At 39.9% G+C, this 26,967-nt stretch overlaps 1 protein-coding gene across 14 annotated transcripts in view; it reads right to left on the reverse strand.

Annotated features, from left to right (window-relative positions):
* Positions 1-26,967, reverse strand: part of CACNA1C (calcium voltage-gated channel subunit alpha1 C) — a 498,259-nt gene that overhangs the window by 446,529 nt on the left and 24,763 nt on the right. Inside the window, exon 1 of one of the 14 annotated variants that reach the window (XM_074826104.1) lies at positions 4,409-4,628. The exons of the other annotated variants lie outside the window; for them this stretch is intronic. Within the exon in view, the coding sequence (XP_074682205.1) occupies positions 4,409-4,457 (49 nt within the window). The 5' untranslated portion in view covers positions 4,458-4,628. Of the gene's footprint in view, positions 1-4,408; positions 4,629-26,967 lie in introns of those variants that run through there. 14 annotated transcript variants of the gene reach the window in all.

The following is a 26,967-nucleotide window of genomic DNA, read 5'->3' on the forward strand; positions in this document are numbered from 1 at the left end:
CTTCAGGAAGAACCAATCAGCAAGAACACTGATGATGACCTAACCCAAACTGAAGATAATTTCAAACAAAATCTTTCAAAAGTATATACTTTAAATTCCATGCCTTTAGCAAGATACTTAAATACTCCTTTTAAGGATAGGAAATGGTTGAAAACACTTAAATAGTTTTCGGAAGACTCTACTGGCAGCTTTCACAAGCAAATGCAGTGCACTATATTATGCAGAATGTTTAGGTAGTTATTTAACATTAAATATTTTTATATTACACTGATATTTCATATTGAATTAAATGCTTATCACTGAATGTAGAAAATCATACTTTATACATACAAGCATTTATTGTTAAATAAGTGGGGGTTGGAATTTTAATGCTGCATTTTAAAACAGTGGTTCAGGTTTTTTCCCAAAAAAACTTGAATATAAGCTGTTTCAAATCACTTAGAGGTATTCTTTATGTCCCGCAACTAATGCCTATTCTGACAAACCATTACAGCAAAATGAGAGCACAAAAACAAATACTCAAAGATGAAGACTCAGTTTGCTAATCTGTTCAGTTTGCCATCATGAAAAGAGCACGGTTTCTCCTACATATAAGAGCATTGCTCCCCAAAAATTGCAGGAAATAAAATTGGCATTCTGAAAATAGAGCAGAAAATTAAAGAAAACAGACAATAAATTCTAGTCTATATCTCCAATGGTTTTGTCTTGTAGCACAGCATGAGGCAGATTTCAACCCCTCAACTGAAATCAGCTGTGAAGTGTACACAATCATCTCTGCATTTATACCTGCAAAGTTAAGGGGGATATTTGTGGGTTTGACCCTCACTTCAGGTCAGAAAATGCTTTAGGGACTATGCTTGTGACTCGACCCTCTCACCATCAGCAGGCTTCCGAGAAATAGATATACTAATTAGTTCCTAATTTAACAGATTCAAAAGATACAAGGACTATGAAAAGAGTGTCTTACAGGGAAAGATTTCAAGAACAGAATATGTGTGGGTTAGGAAAGGAGGTTGCAAGAAGACCTAATTATGGTTGACAAATACCTGAGGGGGTTCTTTTTTACAAGCAGCAGGTAGAAATCTGTTCAAAATACGCAATAAGGACAAAGCCCAAAGGCATTATCTGAAATTGAAGGAAGGGTAGTTCAGACATGGTATCAGAAATGGCTTTTCTCTCAGAGGATCATTACTATATGGAATAAATGACCTACCAGGGGCTTTTCAATCCTAATGAATTTTATTCCGGGATAGATGCGTATCTATCAGTGCTGCATCTGGCCTTTCCTCCTGAAAAGCAGGGGATGGATGAAGCAGACCTCGAGGTGTCTTCTGCCAAACCGCCGCCACGACTCCGGGCTCCGCGGCCCTGTAGTGCCACCTCCTGGGGGAGGCAGCACCGGGACCCCCACTGCTCTCCCGCCCACCTACCTCCACCTCATCCCTGGAGCCGAAAGACACAGCAAAACTACTGGGTTTGGTTCATTTCCTTGCTGGTCACCAAATCTCACCAGCAGAGATCCCACCGAAACGCAGAATTACAAGTAGAGAAATTTACCTAAATGTTTAAACTACGCTTGAGATTCAAACTTGCAACACCAGAAGCCAGGTTGACTCATTCTGGTCCCTCCCTTAAGGGGCCTGTAAAACGTGGGTTTGCAAACTGATTTTCCATCTTATGAGAACAAGTTTTCAAAACATTATGAGGGAACTCATTAAAGATGCCCATCTAGGATTCCACCCAGTCCCACATGTGCATTAAATGTGATGTAGTTAGTCTTGAAAGCTTTTTCTGGTGCTTGTCAGGTGGGTTTTTAAAATTTTCTAGATAAACACATGCTCTAGGGTAATAATGAATAATTAATTGTTATAAAAATATATTCCATTGTGTAGCAAAAATAACACTGAAAAGTGTCTCAGCATCAACAAATAATACTATCAGCTCTCCTTTCTTTGTGCCATAGGAGATTGCAATGAAAACACAGTAAACTCATATTTTAACATCCCAAAAAATGAGGAAATTCTTACTTTAGGGTGAAAGCTTTTCAGTGTACAGTCATATTTAAATCATAAAACAAATATATTACAAACCTACCCCAATTAGCAGTTAAGAAGTCAACAAAGCACCTTCAAATACAATTCTTCTTCCCCACACCCCTCACAATTTAACTAATGGCCTCTAGCATACTTTATTTATTTTAAGTAAGCCACTATTACACCAGCTCCCCTGCTGCCCAGGCTCCCGAGCATGAGACTGTTCAGGTAGGCTGATAAGGGGCTAACTGAGAACAGACATGCAGAAAGCAACTGCAGGCAGAGGCCTAGTCATGTCAGTCATATTTGAAGAACAGACATAAAAATTTGTCTTGCATTGGTAGTACCCAAAACATTCACCTTGCTGCAAGTAACCAAGAAGGATAAAGACTAAGGACTTATCCACATCAATCTGCCCTCTTGTAAGCAAGGAGCAGACTAGAATCACAGAGCTAGCTTTACCCTCTACTCATCTTTTTTTTTTATCTCTACCTTGCAACCAGGAATCTGTGGTTGCTTTAATTACTCCATTCCACATTGTGATTGGTTTGCTCCCATCTCCTTGCCACCAGGTTTTCTTGACTACTGATCAATTTAACCTTTCGGGTGCTGTTTGCACAAAATAAAAATAGATTGTAAATAAATGACAGCCCGAGCACTATCAGGAACAGAACTTTCTTCCACCTGGCTGATTTTCTGTTTGCTTTAGAAGTTGCTCTTTCACCTGGGAGTAATGACAATCCACATCAAGAGACAGATGCAAAACTGTTCCTCCAATTATATAATCACTGCAGCTGATAAGGAGGGAGCTGGATTTAGGTTGCCATAGTGTTGGCATATTGCTATGGAGGCTGAGCTCTTCGTCCACTTTATCAGCCCTGGTCCAGGAAGAGCAGCCCAATTACGCCTGCTGAATGCATGTGCTGCGGACTCACTCCCACTTGGAAGGAGCACTCTGAATCAGGGGCTGCTTCCTTTCCCCTCCCACCTCGTTTTGATAGAGTGGCTAGAGGTGGGGGTGCAGGGTTGGGTCTTTTTTTTTCTCCTTTTTAATCTGTATTTAATTGGAAGGAGGGTGGTGTTCTCTCTGAAACCCACCACCCCCCCACCATTAAGGGCTGCCACAGCCCTGATGCACCTCCTCAGCTGCACCCTCGGCCCCCCCCCCTGCAAGGGGCTCAGGGGTAGGGGGCATCCGGGGAGCTCCCCGGGGGTGGGGGCCCTCGCTGAGCCGCTGTCCGTCCCCCGCCCGGGCACCCTCGCACCCAAAGCAGGTGTTCAATCGCAGCGGGCGGGGGCATTTCTGCGGGCGGCCAAGTTGGCCCCGGCCGAGGGAGGGGCAGCCCTGGAGGGCAAGGTCGGGGGGGAAGGGGGGGACGAGGGAGAAGTTGGCCGCGGCTGGGGGCTTCTGCTGGGAAGAGAGAGACAGCCCGGCATTGCTCCTCTCTCGCCGAGGGGAGGAAATGGCTGTGCCTGCTCTGCAATACCGACGTATGTGTGCAGCCAGGGCTGGTGGGGAAGGGAGAGGAGGGGAGGGGGTGACAGCATGCAGGTAACAGGATAAAAATAACTTCAGGAACGGCAGATCGGGGTTGGGCGGGGGAAGGGGAGGCCTCTGGAGTTTGGACAAACAAAGTTTTACTACAGGGAATAGCGGGGGACGTTTGCTAATGCCGAGGAGCAGCAGCACGGGTTGGGATCCATGATGCGGGCGATCCTGAGAGGAGCTCGGCGAGAAATCACTGTCCCAAGTAAAAACCAACTTTAATTGTAATGCAGGCACTCCCCGGTGTCCCTCATCTCTCAGTATGTGTGCGTGTATGGTGTATAGATGTGTAAATAGATAATTCCCCCTTCCCCTCCCCTTTCGTGTGAGAGATTAGAAATAGCGTAGGGGAAGGGCTCCTCTCCCGGTGTTTTAGGAAGCCGTACCCAGATGGGTGTTAGGAGGACCGGGACCACATTAATTGGGAAAAATTCCCCTCATTCCGGCCGCACTGCGAGTTAATGTCCCTCTGACACGGAGGAGCAGGCTGCCCCGGGGCCCCGCTTCGCCCCCGGCCACAGCGCGCAGCCCCTCGCCGGGCACCCCTCCGCCTCGGGCGGCGACGACGGCGACTTAAAGCAACTTTTCCTCGCCTGGGGTTTCCTATGAAACACCCGTTCCCCGAGGGGCTGCGGGGGTCTCCCTGCAGCACACCCGGCCGAGGGCAGCCGTGTGCTCGGAATGGAAACCGGTGGCAGAGGCTGTCCTCTGCCCTGGCCCCGCCGCCTGCCGCTGGCTGTGGCAACACCCGAACTGAACCCCGAGATTACGGACAAAGGGTAGGGGGGAGAATGGTTGCCAGATCCTCGGAAGCAAATCTCAGGCTTACCTTGATGGTTTTCTTCTGGAATGTACATCCTCTTGTTTTCATTGACCATTTAAAACGAGTCCAGGTTAATCCCTCCGAAAATCGGCTTGGTAAAATTCAAGGAAGAACAGAGCTGCAGAATTTCCCCTTTTATTATTACCTGATTCCCATTATTGCATCAAACACCAAAAACTGATCCTTTCCACTACTGCCTCCTTTAGTGAAATTGCAATGCATCCTCAGTACATCCGGGCCCCTTCCAAGAATTTAGCACAGCACCTCTGGCTGTTAAACCATAAAAAAGAACAGGAAGGGGGGAAACGAGAGAGAGGGGAGAGGGGGGGCAAAAAGGGAAAAGCAAAAGCATCCAGGACAAACCTCTGAGGGTTAAATGTCTTTTTAAAATCCACCAACTACAAGAGTAAGGAAAGATGGGGGGGGGGGGGGGGGGGGGAGAGAGATGTTCAAACGCTGCTGCTCCTCCTCTTCAAAGCCATTCTGAGCGCGTTGTGTTGGCAGGGAGCTGTTTCTGCAGAGGAAGAGAGCACAGTCCCAGCCCCTTACTCCCTCCCCTCCCTCAGCGCGCTCGCTCCCCGCTCTCTCCCTCTCGCCGACAGACAGACACACTGAACGCTTCCAGATGTTCCAGCTGCGGCGGCTGCACGCAGCCCCCCGCGCACGGCGTTAGGAGCCGCCGGACTTGATCTGAAAGTTGAACACGCTGCCCGCCTTCACTGCGCCTGCCGAAGCCTCGCCACAGACATGACGTCAAGGAGGCGAGCTGGAGCCGGCTGCCTGGGGAAGTGGGGGGACAGGAGAGGGGAGCGGCGGCCGGGCCGGGCCGGGGGGTGGCCCGGCGGCACGGTGGCCCGGTGGCCCAACGCCGCGCCCGCCGGCCGCCCGCGCCCAGCACCCCGCGGCAGCCGGCGCCGCCGTCCTCCGGCCCCGCTTCGCTCCGGTTTCTCAATACTGTGGGCTCTGCCCTGCGGTGCCACTACGGAATGCGACTGTGCGCCGCATGGCAAGGAGGACGGTACCGCCGGCCGAGGCGTCACGGGCGGCATCGTGGGCGAGCGGTCCCCGCAACGGCAGAACGGGCTGCGGGTGTGTCTGTCGTTACAGGCAGCGAACACAGGCACGGTAGGCAGGCAAGGGAAGGGAAAGAGATACCCAGGGATAAGTTGCACAGACGAGAGGATGCACAGATGTTTAAACAGATTAATCAAGCTAGGATTTGCAAAATCCTTGGCGGAAACACCAAAGTGCTCCGCTGGTCTCCCACCCCTTGCCTTAACTATGCCTGTCATTCGGCCCTCTATAATTGAAGCCTCCGCAGAGAACAAAAATGACTTCTTTAAAACGAAATGTGAAATGAATGTAGTACATGTTAAATTGTGTCTGGACTCTCCGAGCTGCCATGTTAAACAAGAGATGCAGAGTTCAAAAACACCCCTCAGGAACCACTGCAGAAACTGCCACAACCTGAGAAATTAAACCGCTCTGGCGTACGTGGAGGCGAACGTCCAGAATACCATGTCCTATGTGCAAAGCCCTGGCTGTAAACTCTCATGATACCAGAGTATCCATTTAACATCACATGCATGCACTGCTATTTGTGGAACTTAAAACACAGTGGTTCTTTCCTTTCAAGTGGTTTTCCATTTCAACCAGAAAAAGAGTATTTAAAAGTTGGTAATACCCCTATAAAGGAATTGCTTTTGAACGAACTTAGTGCCTTCCCTACAAATGGATTTCAGTGGGATATATCAAGTATCTGTCTCTTTTTGAGGCTTTCCCCCCACCACTTTAAATGAGCTGTCTCAGATGGAACTCAAAATACAATAGAAAACAACACCACCTAACAAATTCAGGCAATGAAACAAGAAAACAACACATCCACTCGGAACTACAAGAAAAACTGGAATAGATGTAAAGCACTCACCAAGAACTGGATGCAGCCAAAGCACTTGTCCTAATAAAAGGTCATTTTGGTTTCTAATAACCACTGATTATCACAACTTCTGCATAGGATGCTGTTCAAAGGGTAATTCACCAACAACATACTGCCATTGACAGCATGTAGAGACACAGCTTTATTTCTGACTCAGGAGGAAGAGTTCCTCTGAGCAATTAAAATACTCTGTCCTCTATTGCCTAGTTTTTCTCTAATAATGTCACATGCACTTACCCCGTTTAACTTACCAGATCAAGCAAGATCACAGCTAGAGGTGGAATGGCAATATATTAGCTTTCATTTTCAATTTGAGTTGCTTTTTTCTTAAAAATATATGTCCTCCCTTCACCATTATCAGGACTGAACAGCAAATCCTTCACTGCCTACATTTGTTGTGTAAGCATACATTTTATTTTTCTCCTTGTGACCACAAATCCATGCCATTTTGGACTGTGCTAACTCCATTTTTTCCAGCTGCAAGTCAACCAAGAGTTGCATGATTCACCCTTGCATGGACATAATCTCTGGGAAAGTAATTAAGTGCACACTGATCACTCCTGTACAAAAATCAAACACCAGTGGGGCACCTGTAAATATTTCTTTTGACTTTCTTGGGTCACATTCTCAGCTAGCTAAGGATTTATATACAGTATTAGTTAAACAGTTAACATCCACATAGCCTTGCTTTATGCCAGCTCACGTATGCAGCTACATACACAAGCTGTCCCTGCCACCTACAAATCTTTTTCTCCGTTCTTTATCCCTCTCTCTCTGCCAAGCTCCCACAGTGGGACACAAGTTGAGCCAATTACCAAATATCAGATACAGAAGAAAAATAGAACAAGAAACAAGAATATTAGCTGGCATTAATTTATTCAGCATAAATAAAATTCTACTATAACTCGAGGTTTCCTTACTCAGCAGTTCTGATGCAACTAATTTTCTATACAGAGAAGTGGAAAGAAACTGATTGTGGAATTAAGATGGAAAGATCCTGCTAATGAAGGAGAATCAGGTGGCATAGAGTGAACATCACACCTTTCCCTAAAGCATTTGTACTGTCAAAGTACACTGAGAAGATGTAGTCCATGAAAACAGGTTTGGTAATGAGGTGGAATTTGACGTAAAGGTGCTTGTAAGATTTTTTTCTTAATACTGTGATTACTGAAGTTCACATTTAATAATAATTCTCTCAGGAAAAAACCTGAGGTGTTACCCTCCACAGAAATCAGGAAAATTCCATTGGCCTAAGATTTCTTTCTTTCCATTCTTTACACTTTCTTTCCTTTTCTCATAGAAGTAGTGCAGAAGGGATTTTATTAGGGATACCAGAGCATCAGCTTTGAGACTTCAGGGAGGACAACAGGCCTCCCCTGCACAGCCTCTGGATCCTGAGTTCTCCAATCAGGTACATCCTGGGCCAGGACTCTAAAGGCAAAACATACAGCGTAAGTGAATTAGAAGGCTTTCTATTACTTTTGAATGACTGATACTCTGAGAAGCTTTAAAGTTTTCTGAAAGGGGAGCACACTTAGCCTTCTTCAGAGTTAGATCCCCACACATGCAGCCCAAAGATACAAGAGTATACAAGTCAGAGAAAGATCTTTAAAAAAAATTATGAAAAAAATATTAGAATCATAGAATCACAGAATGGTTTGGGTTGGAAAGGACCTTAAAGATCATCTAGTTCCAACACCCCTGCCATGGGCAGGGACACCTTCTGCTAGATCGGGTTGCTCAGTACCTTCAATACAAAAGCAATTAGAAAGTTCTTAGTCCCTGCCTGATATGGCAGTCAGCAGATTTAGAGGTAGCATGGACAGTGTAATGATCAGTCACAAGGGTATCTCACACCAGGCAGAATCCATGCTTGTAGACTTTCTCTAAGCAGATGACTATAGATTGGTCAAATGATCCAATGTATGTTCAGGCTTAGGCCAGCTCTAAATTGGAGATACTAGTTTTCTACGCCACAGGAATGCTACAAGGAGAAAAATTGTTCTCCAGTTGCTCTGAGAACAATAGTGACGAGGGCCATATAAAGCACCAAGACAGAGATTTCTGAAAAACAGCTATTTAAAGTTACAAAGTGTCAAAGATGATTTGTAGGGTGCATAATGTGAACATGCAACAGTCCCTTCTGCAAGTCAGAAATTTTTTGTTCTGTGTACAATGTAGTACTCTTTCCCTCTAACTCAGCCATATATAGAGTATACTGGGCACAACAGCTTCTTCAAACTCCAGTATCAGAACCTATACCCATCTTCAGAACAGAAATCACCCAAATAGGTTGCTCAGAATGGCTCCTTTATTCAAAAAGGAAGAGTTACTGTCATTCTATATTTAAAGATGGAGCTAGAAAGCAATGGGATGAAAACAGACAAGAGCATACAATAACTCTACATTGAACTATTTTTATAACTTACAAAATTACTTGAAAGGCTCTTTTAAGCAGTCTCAATACTTTTTAAATGATCTAGGGTTTTCATCAGGCCTACTGCATAAGTTATCTAGCTATCTAATTGCAGTAGATTATGTTCACACTATTTTGGCAGTAATGCTTTTTTCTATAAAATAAGAAGGTAAATTATTCAAAAGTGGAAAAGAAATGTATTTATCCCCAGAAATAGTATTAAGGCTCACAATACAAATGTGATTCTTTCTAGGGCCAGCTCAGAGAAACAGTGCCAGAGCTCTTTATTACTTTGCTGAAATGTATTTTTTTCCCTGCAGATTTAAGGTTTTGCACCTCCGCCAACAAACAGAGAAGGCTTCCCATAAGAATCAGCACTTTATTGCACTGAAAGCTATGGGAATTTTTTTTGTCACTGATTTAAATAAATGGGATTTAAACACAGTGCAATCTTTGTATGAGGACTTTGACCTTTCCTTTTTTCAAAGGCTAACATGTCAATAATTCTGTTTCTGTCTAGTGTCTCTTTCCTTCAGAGCGTTCAAACCTAAAGTGATAGCCTGATCAGTCCTGGGTACATTAAAAGAATCATTGTGCATGAATACTATAATACTCTTAACAACTCCTGTCATTTCTGACAATACTGCATTGTTGGTCCATGCACAGTATAACAGAAATATTGGGTATTTGCGGGTGTTGCATGACTACAATGTTGGGTTTTTTTAAATCAAATATTGATGATAGGAAATTTTTCTCCTATTTGAGGACTACTCTGTTTAGAATTGTTCTCAAAGTTATTTTTGATTCTTCTGAACTACATATCATCTAAAAATGTATCATCCTCTCCATTTGAACTTCCTAGTTGTTACTGAAAAAAAAAACAACCTGTCCACGTCTGTATGGATTTCCAAAAATGTTATTTATTTGACTTTTTTTTGTTTGTTTAATTTGCAAACAGTTGATAGTCTAGTCTAAAGCTATTCCACATGTGGTCAGGAAACTACAGACCTTTCAAAACTATCAACTAGCTGGAACACAGGAGACTTTTAAAAAAAAAATCTGGGACAGAAGAGAAAAGGAAGGTTGATGATAAGGATTTATAGGTGATTTCATTTCTTAAAATCTGGAACAGTTCCATACGCACGGGAACTTCTGAAATTTTATAGAGTCAGAAGATTGATTTTCAAAGTTGACTTGGAAAACTTAGCTGTATTTTTCACATTTAAATTAATAGGAATGGTTACCTGGGTTTCAAATTTCAGTCACTAGCTTTTATATTTACATTCAAATGTCAACAAGAAACTACAAAAAATTAGAAGGAAAATTATAAGATTCATCACGATATTTGTATGGTCTACTCAACCATATTAAGGCCTAGTATTGGTAAGCAATAGAAAACATAAGATCTAAGGGGAAAAAAGGAAAGAATGAAATAATTGACAACTGGGTAGGAAAGTAGTTAGTAGTTAGAAAAAACTGTCATTAGACACAGAAGAGAAGGAAGTAGATGAAATTAATACCCTTTAAGTAAGTTTCTATTTTGTAGAGTGCAGAAGCTTCTAGAAAGTAACCTGGATATCTATCTGAAAGTGTGATTTTTTCAAATCTTGCTAGCTATCTTACCTTTCAGCTGTGATCTGTGATTTCAATGGGTGGTGGCAGTGGTGCTTTTTTTAATTCCAACTGCAAAAATGGAAGACCTTGCCATTTATCCTTGTAAATAGGTAATTAGTGTTTCATGATTACTACGTAGCATTGTAGGAATTCATGCACAAATTTGAAGTGTAGCAGCAAACAAATGCTTGAACACACTGAAACAACACAATAGACATCTATCCCAAGTAGAATATAAATGCAGGTATTCTTATCAGACTTCAGGACAGCTTGTGGCAGTTTTCACTATGCCAATGCCATCATGGACACCCGGCCACAGTGCTAATTAGCACACTGAGGAAGGTCTAACACCTTTGCAGAATTTCAATACAGAAGTAGTCTCTGTTCCTCAAGAAGGGAAAAGGTCAATTGTTGACTCTGCCATAAAAGCTTAAAGGAAAGACCTGAACTTAACAAAAAGTGTTGCATTGTTTCCATTTTGGATAAGAAATAATTGGGCCTATCTAGATGGGATATCTACTGATACAAAGAGATTTAAACTCAGCAGTTCATCATTAGATACTGCCAATTAAAAAAAAATCCACAACAGAGTAAAAAACAAAATCATTACTGTTAATAATAGTCTAAAATCATCAATCAAACAAAAGACATGACCTAATAATGTCTACAAGGAGATTTACAATCAAAACTGAATTTTTAATCCAATCAGCCTACGCTTTGGCAAAATAAATCATCATGCAAACTGTTGAGGGTATCTTAGATACTTGCCACTGCTTACACAATAAAAATAAAGAAATTACTACAATTCTAATCTTCTAACATAGTTCTACAAAATACTCAGGAATACTTAGTTTGTATCTCATTCATAAGTACCACATGTAAGTTGAGATTTAGGGCAAGTACAAAGATTCACTTTTTTTGGAAGAGATAGATTCTTCAAAGAGTAAATTTTTGCAAGCTGTTGAGGAAGACTTTACAGTGACTAGAAGGACTACAGGCTGTTGGCATTTGAGACCTCAGTGGATATAATTATTAAACAATAAAAACTACACAAAGTCAAAATAAGAAAGCAATGCAGAAGAATATATTTAGCTAGAACAACCAATTCCAAGTATAAAAGTCATAAGCTCTAAAAATAAAACCAAATGAAATGTAGGGGTGAGCTATAAGACCAAATTCCTCCCTTCTCTTTTGGTATTTAAAGTCTTAGAAGTTCTAAATCTGCTTTGTCAGCATAGAAAATTATTGACAAACTCAAGGAAGCCAACAGTTTGGAATTCTGACAGATTTGGAGGAACTACAATCATCATTAATGAGATAAAATGGTCTAAAAATACATAGTCTTATGTATCAGCCACAAGAAAGATGATTAGATTAATTCCATTAGTATGGTCAGTTACTGTGATATTGGCCTTACACACAATGTCAACATTTCATTTTGAACAATGGGTCTTTCTATACTGAAGGACTAAACTTGCTTAGTAAGTGTATCTGGTTGTAATGCAATCTTTGTGGTGTTCTTCTGGCTTTTTTCATGATTCTTTCTTTCCAAAATGGAGAAAATCACAACTCACCCAGCAATCAGCCTCTGTTTCAACTGCAGCACCTTTATTTCATATAAACTTAAAACATGTTCTACAGCTTGCAGTTTTCCCACTACCTCCTGTTAAAATGACTGGTAATTGTGTTTAGCTCAATAATGATTCTGTGGTCAGTTCACATGGATGCTAAATTAAAGACAACTTCCACATGTAGCAATGTTCAATTTCAACCCCAGTTTCCAGAACTGTATGGTTACAGACTATAGTCAGTCCAGGTTTATCTCAGTACCACCTAAACATTGCATTCAAGTGATCTAAAGCCCTTCTTTGCAAACCGCCCTTTAAAACAAAATTAGTTCCAATAGATTGCTCAAAATAGCTCTCTTTATTTCCATAAAAATCATCATCAAAACACCACAAGCAAATGCTACACATACCCTAATTGAATTGGTTATATCATCAACTTCAAAACTGTATATTTCATTATGGTTCCATCTCGACTAATCGTTCTCCTAGGACATCTAAAAGCTCATTTAGTGGGACTTTAATAAAGTCTTATAGAAGTTCTGGAAGTGTGAAACAAAGTGTTTGAAAGTGTATTTTGCTCGAGACATATTAAAGGCATCCTGGAGAGGTTCCTAAATACTGTATAAATGAAATCCTCTCCAGTTGCATGGATTTGGACTTACATACAACAGTTATTCAAATAGCTTTAATTTAAAAATGGTTGTGTGGCTGTCACTGTTTGTGAACTCCACAACTGCTGCAGAATATTCCAAATACTTGTAGCAATATGTAATGAGTGGTTTCCTGAATATGTGCCCTCCAAAGCTTCCTTAGCTGTGGTGGAACCTTGAGGGAACAGAAGTAGTAAAAAGGGTGAAGTGACAGGCAGCAAAGTTGAGAGCATTATTTGATATGGGGGATAATACAGTAAGGTAGGTTTTGAATCAAAGTGCAAGAAATATTGATTACGTTTCCAGTTTCTCAAAAAAATCTGTAGCTTCAGAAGCTGAGAAAAACTTTATACTGTTATTTAAACTACCCCTCCAGCATGCCATCAGAACAGTTTATTTATGTCTTCCCTTTAATTTCTTTCTGTCTTTGCTTAAACATGCAGACAAGCAAAATGAAATAAATAAACAGCTCTAAAATCTTTATACACAAGTTCCACATGTTCTGAAGGAAATATTTATATTTCCTTAACATAAGTAGTTAAGAGTTGTTATTTTATAAGGCCATCGATGTGTACACTATTTTATGAGTTGCCTGTCAAGAACTCCATGAGACCAAAATGACCAAGCTAAGCTCCTAACACACACATACACACAAGAAGGAAAAAAACAGGCAGCAGTTTCATCTAAAAGAAATGTATCACAAGAAGTAACCTTTCCAGATCAGGTTTAATATCCTCTTTGATTTAGGGTGAGAGTAAGCAAGAACTAGAGGAAGACCACCTTTTGCTGGAACTTAAAATAGAAATGCTTTTACACTGAGGGAGAAACTTGTTGCCTTCTCACCAGGTAATCAAGACTACGTTATTCTGCAAAGTAACAAAATAGGTACATTTCAGAATAGGTTACATCACAGGCAAAGGCTGTTTGAGCTGTTATTCATAACTCATCCTTTTTCAGAACACCATGGAATTTTTCAGTCTTTATTTAATTTCCCCTTTTACACTATGGGAAGAAAAACTTACCAATTTTTAATAGAAAAAATGAAATCAAAATACAATGGAAATCTCATGCCAATTACACATATAGCAAGCATATGCAATTGCATCATTTCATTCCTTGTCATTAGCCCTCCTTCCTGTCCTCCTCACCTTTCTGCACTGTTTTCTTAAATCAGAAAAAACAGGAGTTGTAAAGGCCTTGATCCTGATCCAGACTTTTGGGAATAAACATCTGACCCAATGATGCACAAGCACAAGCTGTAAGGAGAACAAAAGAGGACACACTTCCCACTTTGTTCTCTGATTGTCTTTCCGGGAGATGTCCTTTATATCTCATTTACTTGTGTTTCCATGAGACAGTTTGAGTCTTCCGACTTCAGAAGAAGATTGGGTGAGTGAAAGCAAGATGAATATCTCAGACCTAGCTCCTTAATAACTAAATCCCTGAAGAAGTCTCTCTATCCAGTTCCTTAGTTTATTCTAGACTTCCAGAGAAAAACAAAGCCAGGCTCTTTACAACAGATACAAGTAACAATGGTCATAAACTAAAACACAGGATGGTCCAACTTGACATAAAGAAAACTTTTTTCACCCTGAGAGCTGTCAGGTACTGGACCAAGTTTCTCAGAAGGGCATCTCCTGGAGGTTTTCAAAGTCAACTGGGCAAAACCCTAAGCAACCTGGTCCCTGTTTCAAGAAGGAGGTTGGAGTAGGTGACCTCCTGAGGTCTGTTCCAACATAAGCTGTTCTGTTTCTAAGACTGAAAGGGGTAAAAATGCCAAAATTTTTATGAGACTTTGCTGGTGTTTCTTTTATTGTAATCAGTATAAAATATGTATTGATGTACTGCAATTATGAAACAAGAACAGGTGACACAAAACGGTTCGTTCACTTTCAGCTGTACTTTACCATCTTCTTTAGTCTGGAGGGTACTTCTCTTGCATCAAGGGAACACAAAAGGCTCAAAATCTTACTCGGTTTCATCTGCATCATCATAATTCAGAAGGCTTGATCATGCTGTTATTAAACTGAGTAACCGTTGGACAGAAATAAGGAAAATTTTTTTCCCTCTTCAGTCTTGTAGGAGAGTCTCTGACTTTTACAATTACTGTATCATCTGCTGCCATCTCCTGAAGAAACACAGCTTGAACTTTGGAGGAAGACAGAATAATGGAGGTAACGACTTTCTGAGCTTTCTACTGGTCAGTGCTGCCTGTCAGTCCCAAAGGAAAAGTGTCATCTGCAAGTTCCAGGTTGGTAGAATTTGAGAATGTAGCAAATCAATATTTAAATAATATGGGACTGTTACAACCCTCTGATTCCCTTTCTCTTCCGTTCAAGTCTGTGGTGTTTATGGAAATTGCTACCATGTGCAACAGGGACTGCTGGTTTTCACTGCAGCCTGAGGAAGGAACTCTTTATCAGCACAAGCACAACAGTGGAGCTTATGCAATATATAGCAGAGCAAATCCACAGTACATGGGCTGCACAGAGAGTACCTGATTTAATAAGACATGTGACTGTTGTTCTAACATGAATAGGCATAGACTTGTGCTCAGGGGATGGACTGACACATTTCATATTTTGACTATCTGTATTTAGCTGTACATTACTGTACTGCTGTTTTGCAGCCTAACTGATGTCTAGAAGTGAAAGACATCAATTAATTGAAGAAGGAAGAAACTAGAAAGAAAATTCTGTTCTCAAAATAAAATAGGTTGATAGAAGAAGAATGCTACGGAGAAAAAAAAAAACAATACAAACCAAAAAAACCCCCACAAAAAAACAAACCAAAACAAACCCTCCTTGGCCCAGTGACCCAAAGACATGCCAGTAAGATCATCCTGACCACAGCCTGAAATGACCCCATATCTATACTTACATAAATCTTCCTTTTTGTACTACTCTAGTGTATCAGATAGCTTCAGTTTACCAGAAATAGAACTACACAAATAGATCTATAACCATATATAAACAATTTTTTCTTCTGTGCTCCTCCAGTTTTTAAAAATCATTTTAAAATCCTACAGCTATTTTTAAACTAGATTTTTGCAGCTTAACTGGCCTAGCATATCAAAACAATGTAGTCATCAAGAGAGTTACAAAGATAGAGGAACAAGCACACTATGAAAGAATGGCAGATGGTATTATTGTCAAAATGGAAGCAAGCTGGTGGTCAAGTCTAATCATTCATTGACAGCTACATCATGCCTGAACTTTCACACAGGAAGAGCACATGGCTTAAACTTGGTCAGTGAATTTATTTTACAAATATTCTACTGGTGAATGGTAGCCAAAATCCAGACATGCTCCCCAGTTCATGGGAAATCCACTTACTTTTCAAGGGAACTGAATATATGTGTTTGCTAAGACCAAACCTATTTCTAGTGAAGCTGTTGAACCTGACAAGATCTCACACAAGAATTATACTGATGTAGGTCAATCAGTTTTACTAAATTACTCCCAACTTACGTTATTACAAATGAGATCAGGATGCCATTTAGTCTTCAGTGGAAGTAAAATCTAACCCATAAAGATGCATCTGGACTCCAGTATTCAGCAAAATGAAAGTGATGAATCACACTCTTGCCCTAAGAGTGACACAAAGGAGCAATCAGCTTGAGCTGATGTTCTGGCACTAGTTAAGAACATACTCGTGACTCCCCGTGTTCTAAGTTTCTCAGTCCTTGAGATGAAGCTCCCCTAGTCTGCAGCAGCATCAAATACAGTCACTGATGATATTCAGAGTGCCTTGCATCCAAAAAACTTCAGAGCACACAAAAATTGTTTAAAAATAATTTTACTAGTCACAAAGATAGAATTGACATTTGAGTTGAAGCTTCATCTTGAATTAACACTGCACCATACTTTGAGACTGGAATTAAAAAATGCCATGTGAAATTATTTAGCTACTGTAAGAAATTTGGTCAGAATATAATTATAAGAACAGGAAATTAGCTTGGTCCTCTAAACTTCACAAAAAAGTTCAGTGTGATCTATAATGACCATAAATTGTTGAGCTATCAGATATATCAGTTACAGAAAGGTAGCCTATTAGGCAGCACACTGAAACCCAAAGCATATAGTTTTGTTGGCTCAGTACTTATTCCAGAAGAAGAATGCAATCTGCTCACTAGCTTTACTACATCTGGTGTCACCCTAAATTCTGCCTGAAGTCTCATTCAATTAATAACTATAATTGATTTTGCTTATTTTGCAAGAGTTCAATTCCTGGTAATATGACAAGCAGAGCAATTAAAAGCTGGACTACACTAGAGTGAAGAAACAAATTATAATGCTTACATAGCATTTTTAACTCTTTAAAGCATTGCGAAGTATGGGCTAATTAATTTTTAGAGCATCTATGAAGACAGTGAATAAGATCCTGTTCTTTATGTCAGATTCAACCAGACTAAATTGCAGGGATCTTGGAAACTTTGCTTGTAGCAAAACCATACTTATGGAGGTAAGAATGTATTTTCAAATAAAACAAGGGTATCAGGTCAATTATGTGTTAGGAAATAAACAGGTGAGTAGGTGGCTGTCTAGCAATATTCTTACATGCTAACCTTCCTCTCTCTGTCCATAAATACCTCTGAGAATAAATGCTAAATGGACCCTCACAGAAGAGTATATTCCTTCAACTCTGTAGTTAAAAAAAGTTTTTTAAAATAAAACTTAAGTTCTACACCAGCTTCCACCTATTTTTTGTTTTTCTTTATATACTTAGTGCTCTAGTATACAACAAATATTCTCCTCTTAATAGATCAACCAATACAGTTAGATGTATTAGGTCTTTCAAAGGCAAAATGAATGGTAGACCATGGGGAGTCAAGAGTAAGGGGTAAAAGGTAAATCACAACTGTACTTCCAATTAATTTGCTGTTTCCTGTCAGCTGTGACTGAAGAATACAGGCCATCATTTCCAAGCTGGTGTAGCCAGATGGTGTGATGTAATACAGTTAATATTAATGGTTGCATGCTGCCTTCTCTTGACTAATCAAGAGTGCTGCTTCACACTGGTTTTGGGAAGAAGGCTGCAAAGCCAAGAAGATCTGTCATTCTAAGGAAACATGAAGCAGGAATTTCTCTTTGTTCAGACAGGCTTTGGTTTCTATACATAGTACCCAAAGTTTCAGGCAGACTTTTTTCTTCAAATTTTTATTTAAGAGAGCTGTCACAGTACTGGGAATATTTTCAAATATTGAACAAAGTGAAGCAAAACCCGTCTTCAAAATGCATTCAAATTTACATTTTTGATTTGGAGCTGTGGATCATTGCTCCGAGGACACTTCTCTTGCCCCCCAAGTGAGCTCTGAGATAGTATTTGAAAAGACAAAGCAGTAACTCACATCATTTATTTTACTCCTTATCACAATTTCACATTTTACAAAGAACGTGGAAGAGTTTCTTTTACTGAGCTGAAAAACACCATAACATGCTACATTCTTTGCCTGAGCCTTAAAAGAGAAACACATGATACTTTTTTACTCTTTCAATCCCATCAGTATATGATTTTTCAAATCTGGAAGTATTTCCAAATGACCCAAATTGGGATACACTTTTGATACTGGAGCACTAATGATTGCCACCACCTTAAATACAATTGGACCACATCCTGCCGTACTTGACATTCATTCAGGTAAAATGCTAATCTATCTAAATAGAGACTTCAAATCAATAATGACTTCAGGATTCCATGTGTTGTTGCTTTCAATTTTTAATAAGGATGGATTTTGAAAGTCCATGTAAGCTTTCTTCACAGGCAGTTAAGGAAACTTCTGATCCTAAATAGTTCAGGTTTTAATTTTAATTTATTTCTAGAACACATTTTCATCTTAATTTATAGCACTTCCTTGGTGATAGGTGGGAATCCCATCTTCCCATAGAAAGCAAAAGTATTTTTCTAATATCACTTGCCTTTGTTTTAATTTGAAATATCTAATTTCTATGGTGTATGTTCTGATACATGGTAAATTCTCTTCTTTAATAAACAGTAATTCAACTATTTGTCTTTGTAATCTCTAACTATAAAAAATTCAGAATATTTTTTTTTTTCTTTACAACATTTAGTAACACTCCAAAACCTAGACTGGAAGAAAATATTTTCAGTTAAATTATATTATCAAATATCATGCAATTTCTATTAATAATATCAACTAAAATCCGGTTTTGTTTTTCATACTGAAGTGGTACATCTGATCTTCTCAGGCACAAATGCTATTTTTAAATAAAAAACTGCTTCTATAAATATTTCAGCCTTAAACACCCATAATTCAGTTTCTCTTTTTTTACATCTAGAAGTGCAGCAGGGCCTTGGAGAGGTTAAACAACTACAAAAAAACCCGAACATCCCCATAATGACTGCTAGTAGCATTTCCCCATGTTCAAAGCAGACTGTCCATAATTCAGAGGACAAGACAAGGTCGCTAATAAACATCAGTGAACTGTGTCTGTTTTTGCAAGTTCCACATAAAAATAGTGCATCCCTAGGAACACAAAACAGACATAATAGATTGGTTCACATCAGAACACACATAAACACAAGAAACTAATCATCTTTTGATTGCAACAGGCTCTGACTCAATTATTTTGCAACACTAGCAGCCCTGTCTTTTGTATAGGGTTAGAAGAAAGGAAAAGAGTTGTTTTTTAACTTTAAACAATTAGAACTAATGCCAGAGCCAAATTCATAGACAAAAGACTGCATTTGGTCTGTTGTGGTCTGCACATCTGGCAGAACTGGACCTGGAAAACTACAAGGCACATCATGAATGCATCACCAATTGAATTATCATCTCCCACCCAAAAACACGCATGCAGCAGGGTAGGAACAAAGATGTTTTCTACCACCTTATTTCTTCTGAATGTAAGTAGTGATTCCAGGAGGGACTGAGAATTACCACTTACCTGCAGCTATCTGTGTCACAGAATATCTGACAAAGCAAAAAGCACTCTGCACTCCCCTCTCTAAGTAAACTATCTTCAGGAAAAAATCACCCACCAAATGAGCTGAGCCATAGTTATAAGGCGGTGAGAAAACTACTGGGTAGTCATCAACTCACTGAGTAAAATGTCAGCCTATGAAGGGCCAACACATAGAAGTTACTAGAAGTGGTACATAAAGAAGGTGCTCCCAAATCATTTACTCTCATAATAACAAAACATTGAGGAAAAGAGTGTTGTCACCCTTAATATCCAAGTGACAATGACTGGTGAATAATCAGAGAAAGGTCAATGTTCTCTGAATTACTCAAGACCTTTGTTATTAGATACTTTCTCTTATTTAGTAGCTTGCTAATCACATGAAAACTGTTCAAATTCCAAAGGATAAGCCAGAATATACACTGTATTTGAATAAAAGAGATGTACCAGCTGTCCCTCCTTCCCGCCTCAAAAAAAAAAAAAAAAAAGGAAAACAGAACATGCAACACTTTTTGTTGTTGTTTCTTCAGTACTTGGCACTATTTAAGGTATCATAATGCATTGCATCTTCTTCATACTTTCTTCTTAGTTTTTCATTCTTATCCCTGCTTAGCTTTCTGGATTCAGATCACATTTAAAGTCCCATAAAGAGAGAAGGACAATTTATTCCTTAATATTAGTTTCAAGACATATCTTGACTTAGCCAAACTGTCATGTCCTCCACCCTTTACTTCCCAGCTACTACGTCCAGTTAGTAAGGATGTTTGTACTGACATCTTCCTGTCTTTCCCCTCCATCTGTGAGGCACTGTGGAATCTAGTGTGTTCCCAGATGGGGGTGGGAGAAGTAGATTTGTAAGTGCAGGGTACTTTATTATTGAAACTTGCAGGAATGGAAAGAAACACTTGACATCGCCTTGCTAACTTCTAGTCATATCTCTGCCTAGGTATACCCCCAAGATTTTTAGCATCTTGTAACACTACAAATCAAATCAATCTTTCTCTCTCCTCTATGCTCTGTGTACCTCTCCCCAAAGATTTTGGTCTCCACATTTCACAGATTGAGAGAGCACCAAGGAGACACAGTTACCTGATAAAACCTGATCATGGCATGCATGTGGCTTTCTATGACTAAGCCTAAGTTTTGCATGAGGACATGCAGTCTTCCTGCTAACCTCAGGTAGAAAAGATTTGGTTTGCAGTAAAAGTTTTGTGGATTTTTGGAAGTAATGAAAGATCTAGGAGAAAACAAGGCTGCAAACACTTTTAATCTTCAGGCAGATTTCCTCATGACAGGATGCAGTGTGCATTGTGATTTCTTTGTAATACTTTTCCTATCCACCATTCACTTCATCTCACTCTCTGAGATGAATTTTGACTTATCTCTTTCATATATTTTGCTAATATCACCCAGACATTTGGATAAACAGTGACAGGGGAAAGCTAAATACAGGTATGCTTCCCTTTCTCAGATTAAAAAACTAATGATCAGAAAAGAGATTTTTCAGGAAAGTAACACACATCCTAAAAACTTCTGAAGAACCCTGAGGATGATTCGGGAAAAATAGTGTCCATGCAGATCCTAATAATTCACTGACATCTCAATGAGGGAAACTGCATCATTTACATGCAATACTGGTGATATTTCAGGTGGCAAACTTTCTGAATACTGGAAATAGTTTTTTTAAAAATACTCATTACGTTTTCAGCAGCAGAAAACTGTTCAGACAGATGAGGTATTAGGTACCTTCAGAGGTATTTCAGTAATATGGGCAAATCCTTGGTTGTAAGGAGGTTAATAACTTCACCAAGCTACATGAGATGAAGAACTACTGACTAGCGTATTAGAAATGAAAGGTGGAAGTGATTAAAGTGAAGAATGATGCTGATCATTGTATTAAGAATGAAAAACAAAAGATAAACAGTGTCAGCACTGACTTTTTAAAATTACTCTAAAAGATGAAGGCCTATGGCTAAGATGATACATTAAAAATTTTCCCCATACAAATTTTTGCTTGATAGTGTCCATTTAACTTACAGTCAATAGACTTTATTTAAAGACAGGGCACCAAGAGAGTCCTCTATTAGGAGCTATCCAGAATTATTTCCAAGTTAGTCTGTGTGTTGACAAGTGCTTTTCTAGACAACAAGATGTCACAGGTGTTCATGGTTTTGCACTAACCAGACCAAAATGATGGAAGTAAGTATTTAAAACACTTGTTGAGTCACTGATCAGGCACCTGGGCAGGACGTGAAGAGCATTACCTACAAAGGAACATGGTGGCTAAAAAAATATATAGATTCTTGTCACTAAGCAAGATTTTGTGACTGTGCAAGCAATAATAAGAGACCTAATTCAAAACTTACTGAAATCAAAAAGTCACACTGACTTCAGTGAGTAATGTAGCCATCCTAAACAAAGATGGAACTAAGTTTTTCCTAAAGATCCTTTCAGAAGAAAGAACTGCAGTTTCAAAGTTTAACAAAAGGACTTGGTAAATTATTTCATTTCTAACCTCAAATGTATCTAGCCTCTTCACTCATACTGACCAATTGCAGCCTTTCCCCCCTCCCCTATTTTCACTTAAAAATAAGACAAATATAGTATTTCTGCATCTCACTGAAATAGTATTTGTGAAGCTATTTGAGATCTCGTAATGAAAGAACTGAAAATCCATATTAGTACACATGAACTATGGTGTTACAAAATGGCACCCTGTAATGTGATTTTCATTTTAAAATAACCATCTTTTACACAACATAAGTACAAGGCAACACTATTACAAGGCATTCTTTTCAGTTTTTGATAGCAAAGTTTTAACTGTTTAGATTTAAATTTCTCAGGTTGCAGGCTGAATTTATTCTGCAAGTTTCTGGAAAAAAACCCCAATCATTTCTAAGAGAAGGGTAAGAAGCACTTTTTCTTACAATATTTAAAAATTCATATACTAGAAATTCCCAATAAAAATGGGTAATAAATGTTTCAGAGCTAGGACTTGCAATCTGACAAGCAAAATTGCCCAGATTTCAAGGCTTTCTGTCATGTACATGACTTGAATCTTGTCAAATTAAAGTTCAATAAAAGAATCGTGGCTTTCATACGCTCTGTATGGAAAAAGAACAAGCTATAGGGCTAGGAACATCCCAGACCACAGGAGTCACTGACCACAGGAGTCACTGACCTCAGAAGTTAGATTAGAATTCACACCTGGATCTCTAGTATTATTCTGCTCGGAGAGAGTAGCTTTCACATCTTCTGCCGGTGTCGTCCCTGTTTTCTCTCCAGGGCTGACATAACAGTATGATCACCTACACTTGTTATCAGTTACTCCTGGTCTTCAAAAGGCAAAACAAAGGCTATGAATAGAAATGTTTCAGCTGTTTTAATACACTGTGCAGTAATAACATTCTATATATTTGTATTTGGGCGTGGGTGAAAGTGTGTGTTTCAGGAGATGCATAACAAGAAAATTATATTCAAAAGACTATGTGAAAGAAACAAGAATTAAACCTGACTGAGTAACCTTGTAATTCTGTTTCCATGGAGTTGTGTCTTATAACATTTATGTTATGTTCAAGTACTACTTTCTGACAGAACCACTGGAATACCTTACTTCTGTGATATTGATTCATCTTTACCTTTGGACCCAAAGGACTGAGTAAAGAGGTCATATTTACAGTAAAATCTCTGCCCCTAGGAAAAAGGCACATCTCTATACTGCTGTAGCTCTAGGCAGGAGTCACAGTCTTTGCTGATGGACAACTGGGAGAGAGCAGTCTGAACACAGTTGTTTTTAAACTATGATGTCATGGCTATTTGGAGATAGCCACCTTATCATTTAATATTTCAAATCAAGATGTAATCCTTCTTCATAAACAAGAACTTGTTAATGGTCCAATGAAAGTGACTAGTGAAAATTAATTTTCCATCAATTATAGTGGGACAAAGACTGTTCTTGCATTTACATTGCTAGTAGAATGCCTTGATGGCCAAATTCATTGAAAGTTGAAAAAAATGGGAATTTGGGGCCTGTGATGCAGAACTCAACTTTTACAATCATCCTGAAAATGTGATTTTTCAGCTGCAGACTACCAGCTGTTCTTCTGAGATACTAAATACCCCTATGAGCTTCGTCCTTCAATGACCTCATTATTCAGTCTTATTTTTCAGTAATCTGCTGGTTTCCTTGTCCTTTGGTAGGATAAGGAAACATCCTAGTTTTTGACAGTGTCCTCATGAATGTCCTATCCTCAAAAAGGGGGGGAGGGAAAAAACAACTATGTGGAATGTAGGAAATACTTCCAATCATGAATCTGTGCATATGATCTGTAAGAATGCAAATAATGCTGTTCCCATTTTATAACTTGTTGCACTTTCATGCTTGTAACATAACAATGAGTATATATGTTAATTATAACGTTGAATATCTTGAGATTTAATATTCAGTGCAAGCAATAGTGTTACAAGATTGATAGGGCTGTGTTAAGTGTCCTCTGTTTGCAAAATCAGCAAGTTTTGTTTCTGAAGTTTTGTATCATTTCAAACATGCAATAGCTTGCCCTATATCATGTCCTAATTTCATCTCTAAGGATATAACATATATATGTATAGCTGACTTGTTTTGCCACAGGACCACTTTCTGGTGTTCTGGACAGTCAAACTTCATTTTTTAAACACTTCCCCCCCTCATTTGCTTTCCTTCACTTTGTTTAGAATGACTAGGTGTATCAAACTGGTCATTTCCATAATGCATTCCTTTTTCCTCATACAACACATTAAATAATATTTTAAAAATCAAATATTTGCATAAGAACTTGCACATGACCAGAAAACCCTTTTCTAACCTAGTTTGACAAAGGTTACTAGCTGCTCTGAACAGACATGTATAATAGGACATTCAAACACATGTACAAGTTTTCTTGGAATACTACGTGGAAAAAAAATTCTTGGTGTTTGGTTCCTTGGACCTCTCCCCTCTAACGTGCATATCCTAACAGCATGCTGGGCCTGCATTCCAAAAAGTCATCTTGATAGCTTCTTTTCATCCACTTCCCTGGAATAACACCCTCTGATACATGGCTCAAAAGTATGCACTTGCCTCCCTGTACTGGGCAACTCAGTCGACAACGTACGGTAAAGTCAGTTCACTTCCACAGAACAAACAGTGACACCTGATCTTATTAGCCTTTTCGCTCTCCTGAGAATCTTTATGTAATGTTGCATTAGTAGCCTTTACTAAATTAGAAAACCAAAAGGGAAGATAAATCAATATGAATGTACGTTTGCTGATATTGATTTTTCCCCTCATAGTCAGCATGGGAATATTGTGGTTCCTATTAATATAAGGAGTGGGAGAGCTTTAAACGGTTCTGTCTGGATAATTACCCAGTAGTTTTGGAAACTTACTCAAACTTCTTTAGACTGTAATTTTGATCTAGACATTTCATGAAATCAAATCCTTCTCATGAACAATCATGTTAAGATGTTGACAATTTCTTGATGCAGATTATCAACGAGATGGCTAGGAGAGACATTCAACCTGTTACTCATGAAAAAGGATGAAGAGTTGGGCAATGTGAAGGTCAGTGGTAGCCTAGGCTGCAACAAACATAATATTCTGCGGTTCAACATCCTGAAAGAAGCAAGGGAAATATTGGAATCACAACTCTGGAATTCAGGATATATTTCAGCTTGTTTAGGAATGTGCTGTGTCGGATCCCACAGAAGACAGCCCTGCAGGGCAAAGTGGCCCAGGACATGTGGTTGTTCCTCACAGACCCCCTTCTCAGTGCACACAAGCAGGCCATTCTGATGGGCAAGAATAAAGCAAGCATGGCAGAAAGCTAGCAGAGATGAACAGGGAACTCCCATCTGAGCTCAAATGTGAAAAAGGAAGTATGGAGAGGGTAACAAGAGCAACCAGATACCCAGGAGGAATACACAGACATGGCCCAAGAACACGGGGATGGAGTCAGGAAAGCCAAAGCTCAGAGGGAGCTGGAAATAGTGGGAGATATGAAAGGCAAGAAGTGCTTCTGTAAGCACATTAGCAGTAAAAGGAAGGCTGAGAAGAATGTGGACTCACAGCTTCATCTTGCAGGGAATCTAGTGACAAAGAACATGGATAAGGCTCAGATACCCAATGCTTTTTTGTCTTACATTTTTGTTTGTGTTTTTTCCTTCCTAGGAAGGTTTGTCTTTAGGCCTCCTAGGTCTCTGAGCCCAGTGGCAGTCTGTGGGAGTGGAGCACTTAAGCCAGTTGGACATACAGAGATCCTTGGAATGACATGAGCTGTATATGAAGGTGTGGAGAGATGTGGCCAATGTCACTGTAAGGTCACTCTCTCATTTTTGAAAGGTCATGACTATCAGAGGAGGTTTCTGATGACTGGAAAGACGAACATCACATCCATTTCCAAGATGGAGGACTTAGGGAACTGTAGGGCAGTCAACCTAGCCAATTCCTGGGAAGATTATGGAGTAAGTCATCCCAGAAGCCATATTCAAGCACACAAAGGACAAAAAGGAACAGCCAGACTGGATTTACCAAAGGCAAACCATGCCAGACAAATCTGACTATCTTCTATGGTGAGAGGACTGGCTCTGTGGACAGGAGGAGAGTAATGGATGTCACTTACCTTGACGTGAGCAAGGCGTTTGACAGTCTCCCATAACATTTTGTAGCCAAATTGTATCCAAATGCAGACTGGATAAGAAGGTTGAAAATTTCCGCAGACTGACATGTTCAAAGGGTTGTGATCAGCAGTGTAAAGTCCTACTGGTGGCCAACTGCTAGTGGCATATGTCCCTCAGGTACTGAAATTGGGGCCAATACTGTGCAACACCTTTATTAATGAGCATGATTATTGTAGGGAGTGCACTCTCAGCTAGCTTGTGGATGATACCAAATCGGGGGAGGAGTCAATATGCTGCAAGGCAGAGCTGCTATCCAGAGAGACTTCAGCAGGCTGCAGAAATGAACTGACAGGAACCACATGAAGTTCAACAATGGCAAGTGCAAAATCCTGCACCTGGGATGGAATAATCCCATGCACCAGTAGAGGCTGGGAAACAGCTTTGCAGAAAAGGGCTGAGTGTCCTGGCAGACAACAAGCTGAACATGAGCAAGTAGCATCTCCTGACTGTGAAGGCCAGTCACACCCTGGACCTAATTAGCGAGAATGTTGCCAGCAGGTCACAGGGTCACATTCTGTGAGACCACAACTGGAGTACCCCATCTAGTTTTGAGCTACCCAGTACAAGACATTGAAATACTAGAGGAAGTCCGGAGCCTCTTAAGAAAATTAGGGGGCTGAAGCACATGACATATGAGGACAGGCTGAGAGAACTGGGCTTGTTAAATCTGGAAGAGATGACTAAGGTAGAACTTATCTTCAGGTATTCAAGGGGAGGGTATAGAGAAGTTGGTGCCAGCCTCTTGTACCTCAGAGGTACATA

This window comes from Strix aluco, chromosome 5 (genome assembly GCF_031877795.1).
Source record: "Strix aluco isolate bStrAlu1 chromosome 5, bStrAlu1.hap1, whole genome shotgun sequence".
NCBI classification, from domain to species: Eukaryota; Metazoa; Chordata; class Aves; order Strigiformes; family Strigidae; genus Strix; species Strix aluco.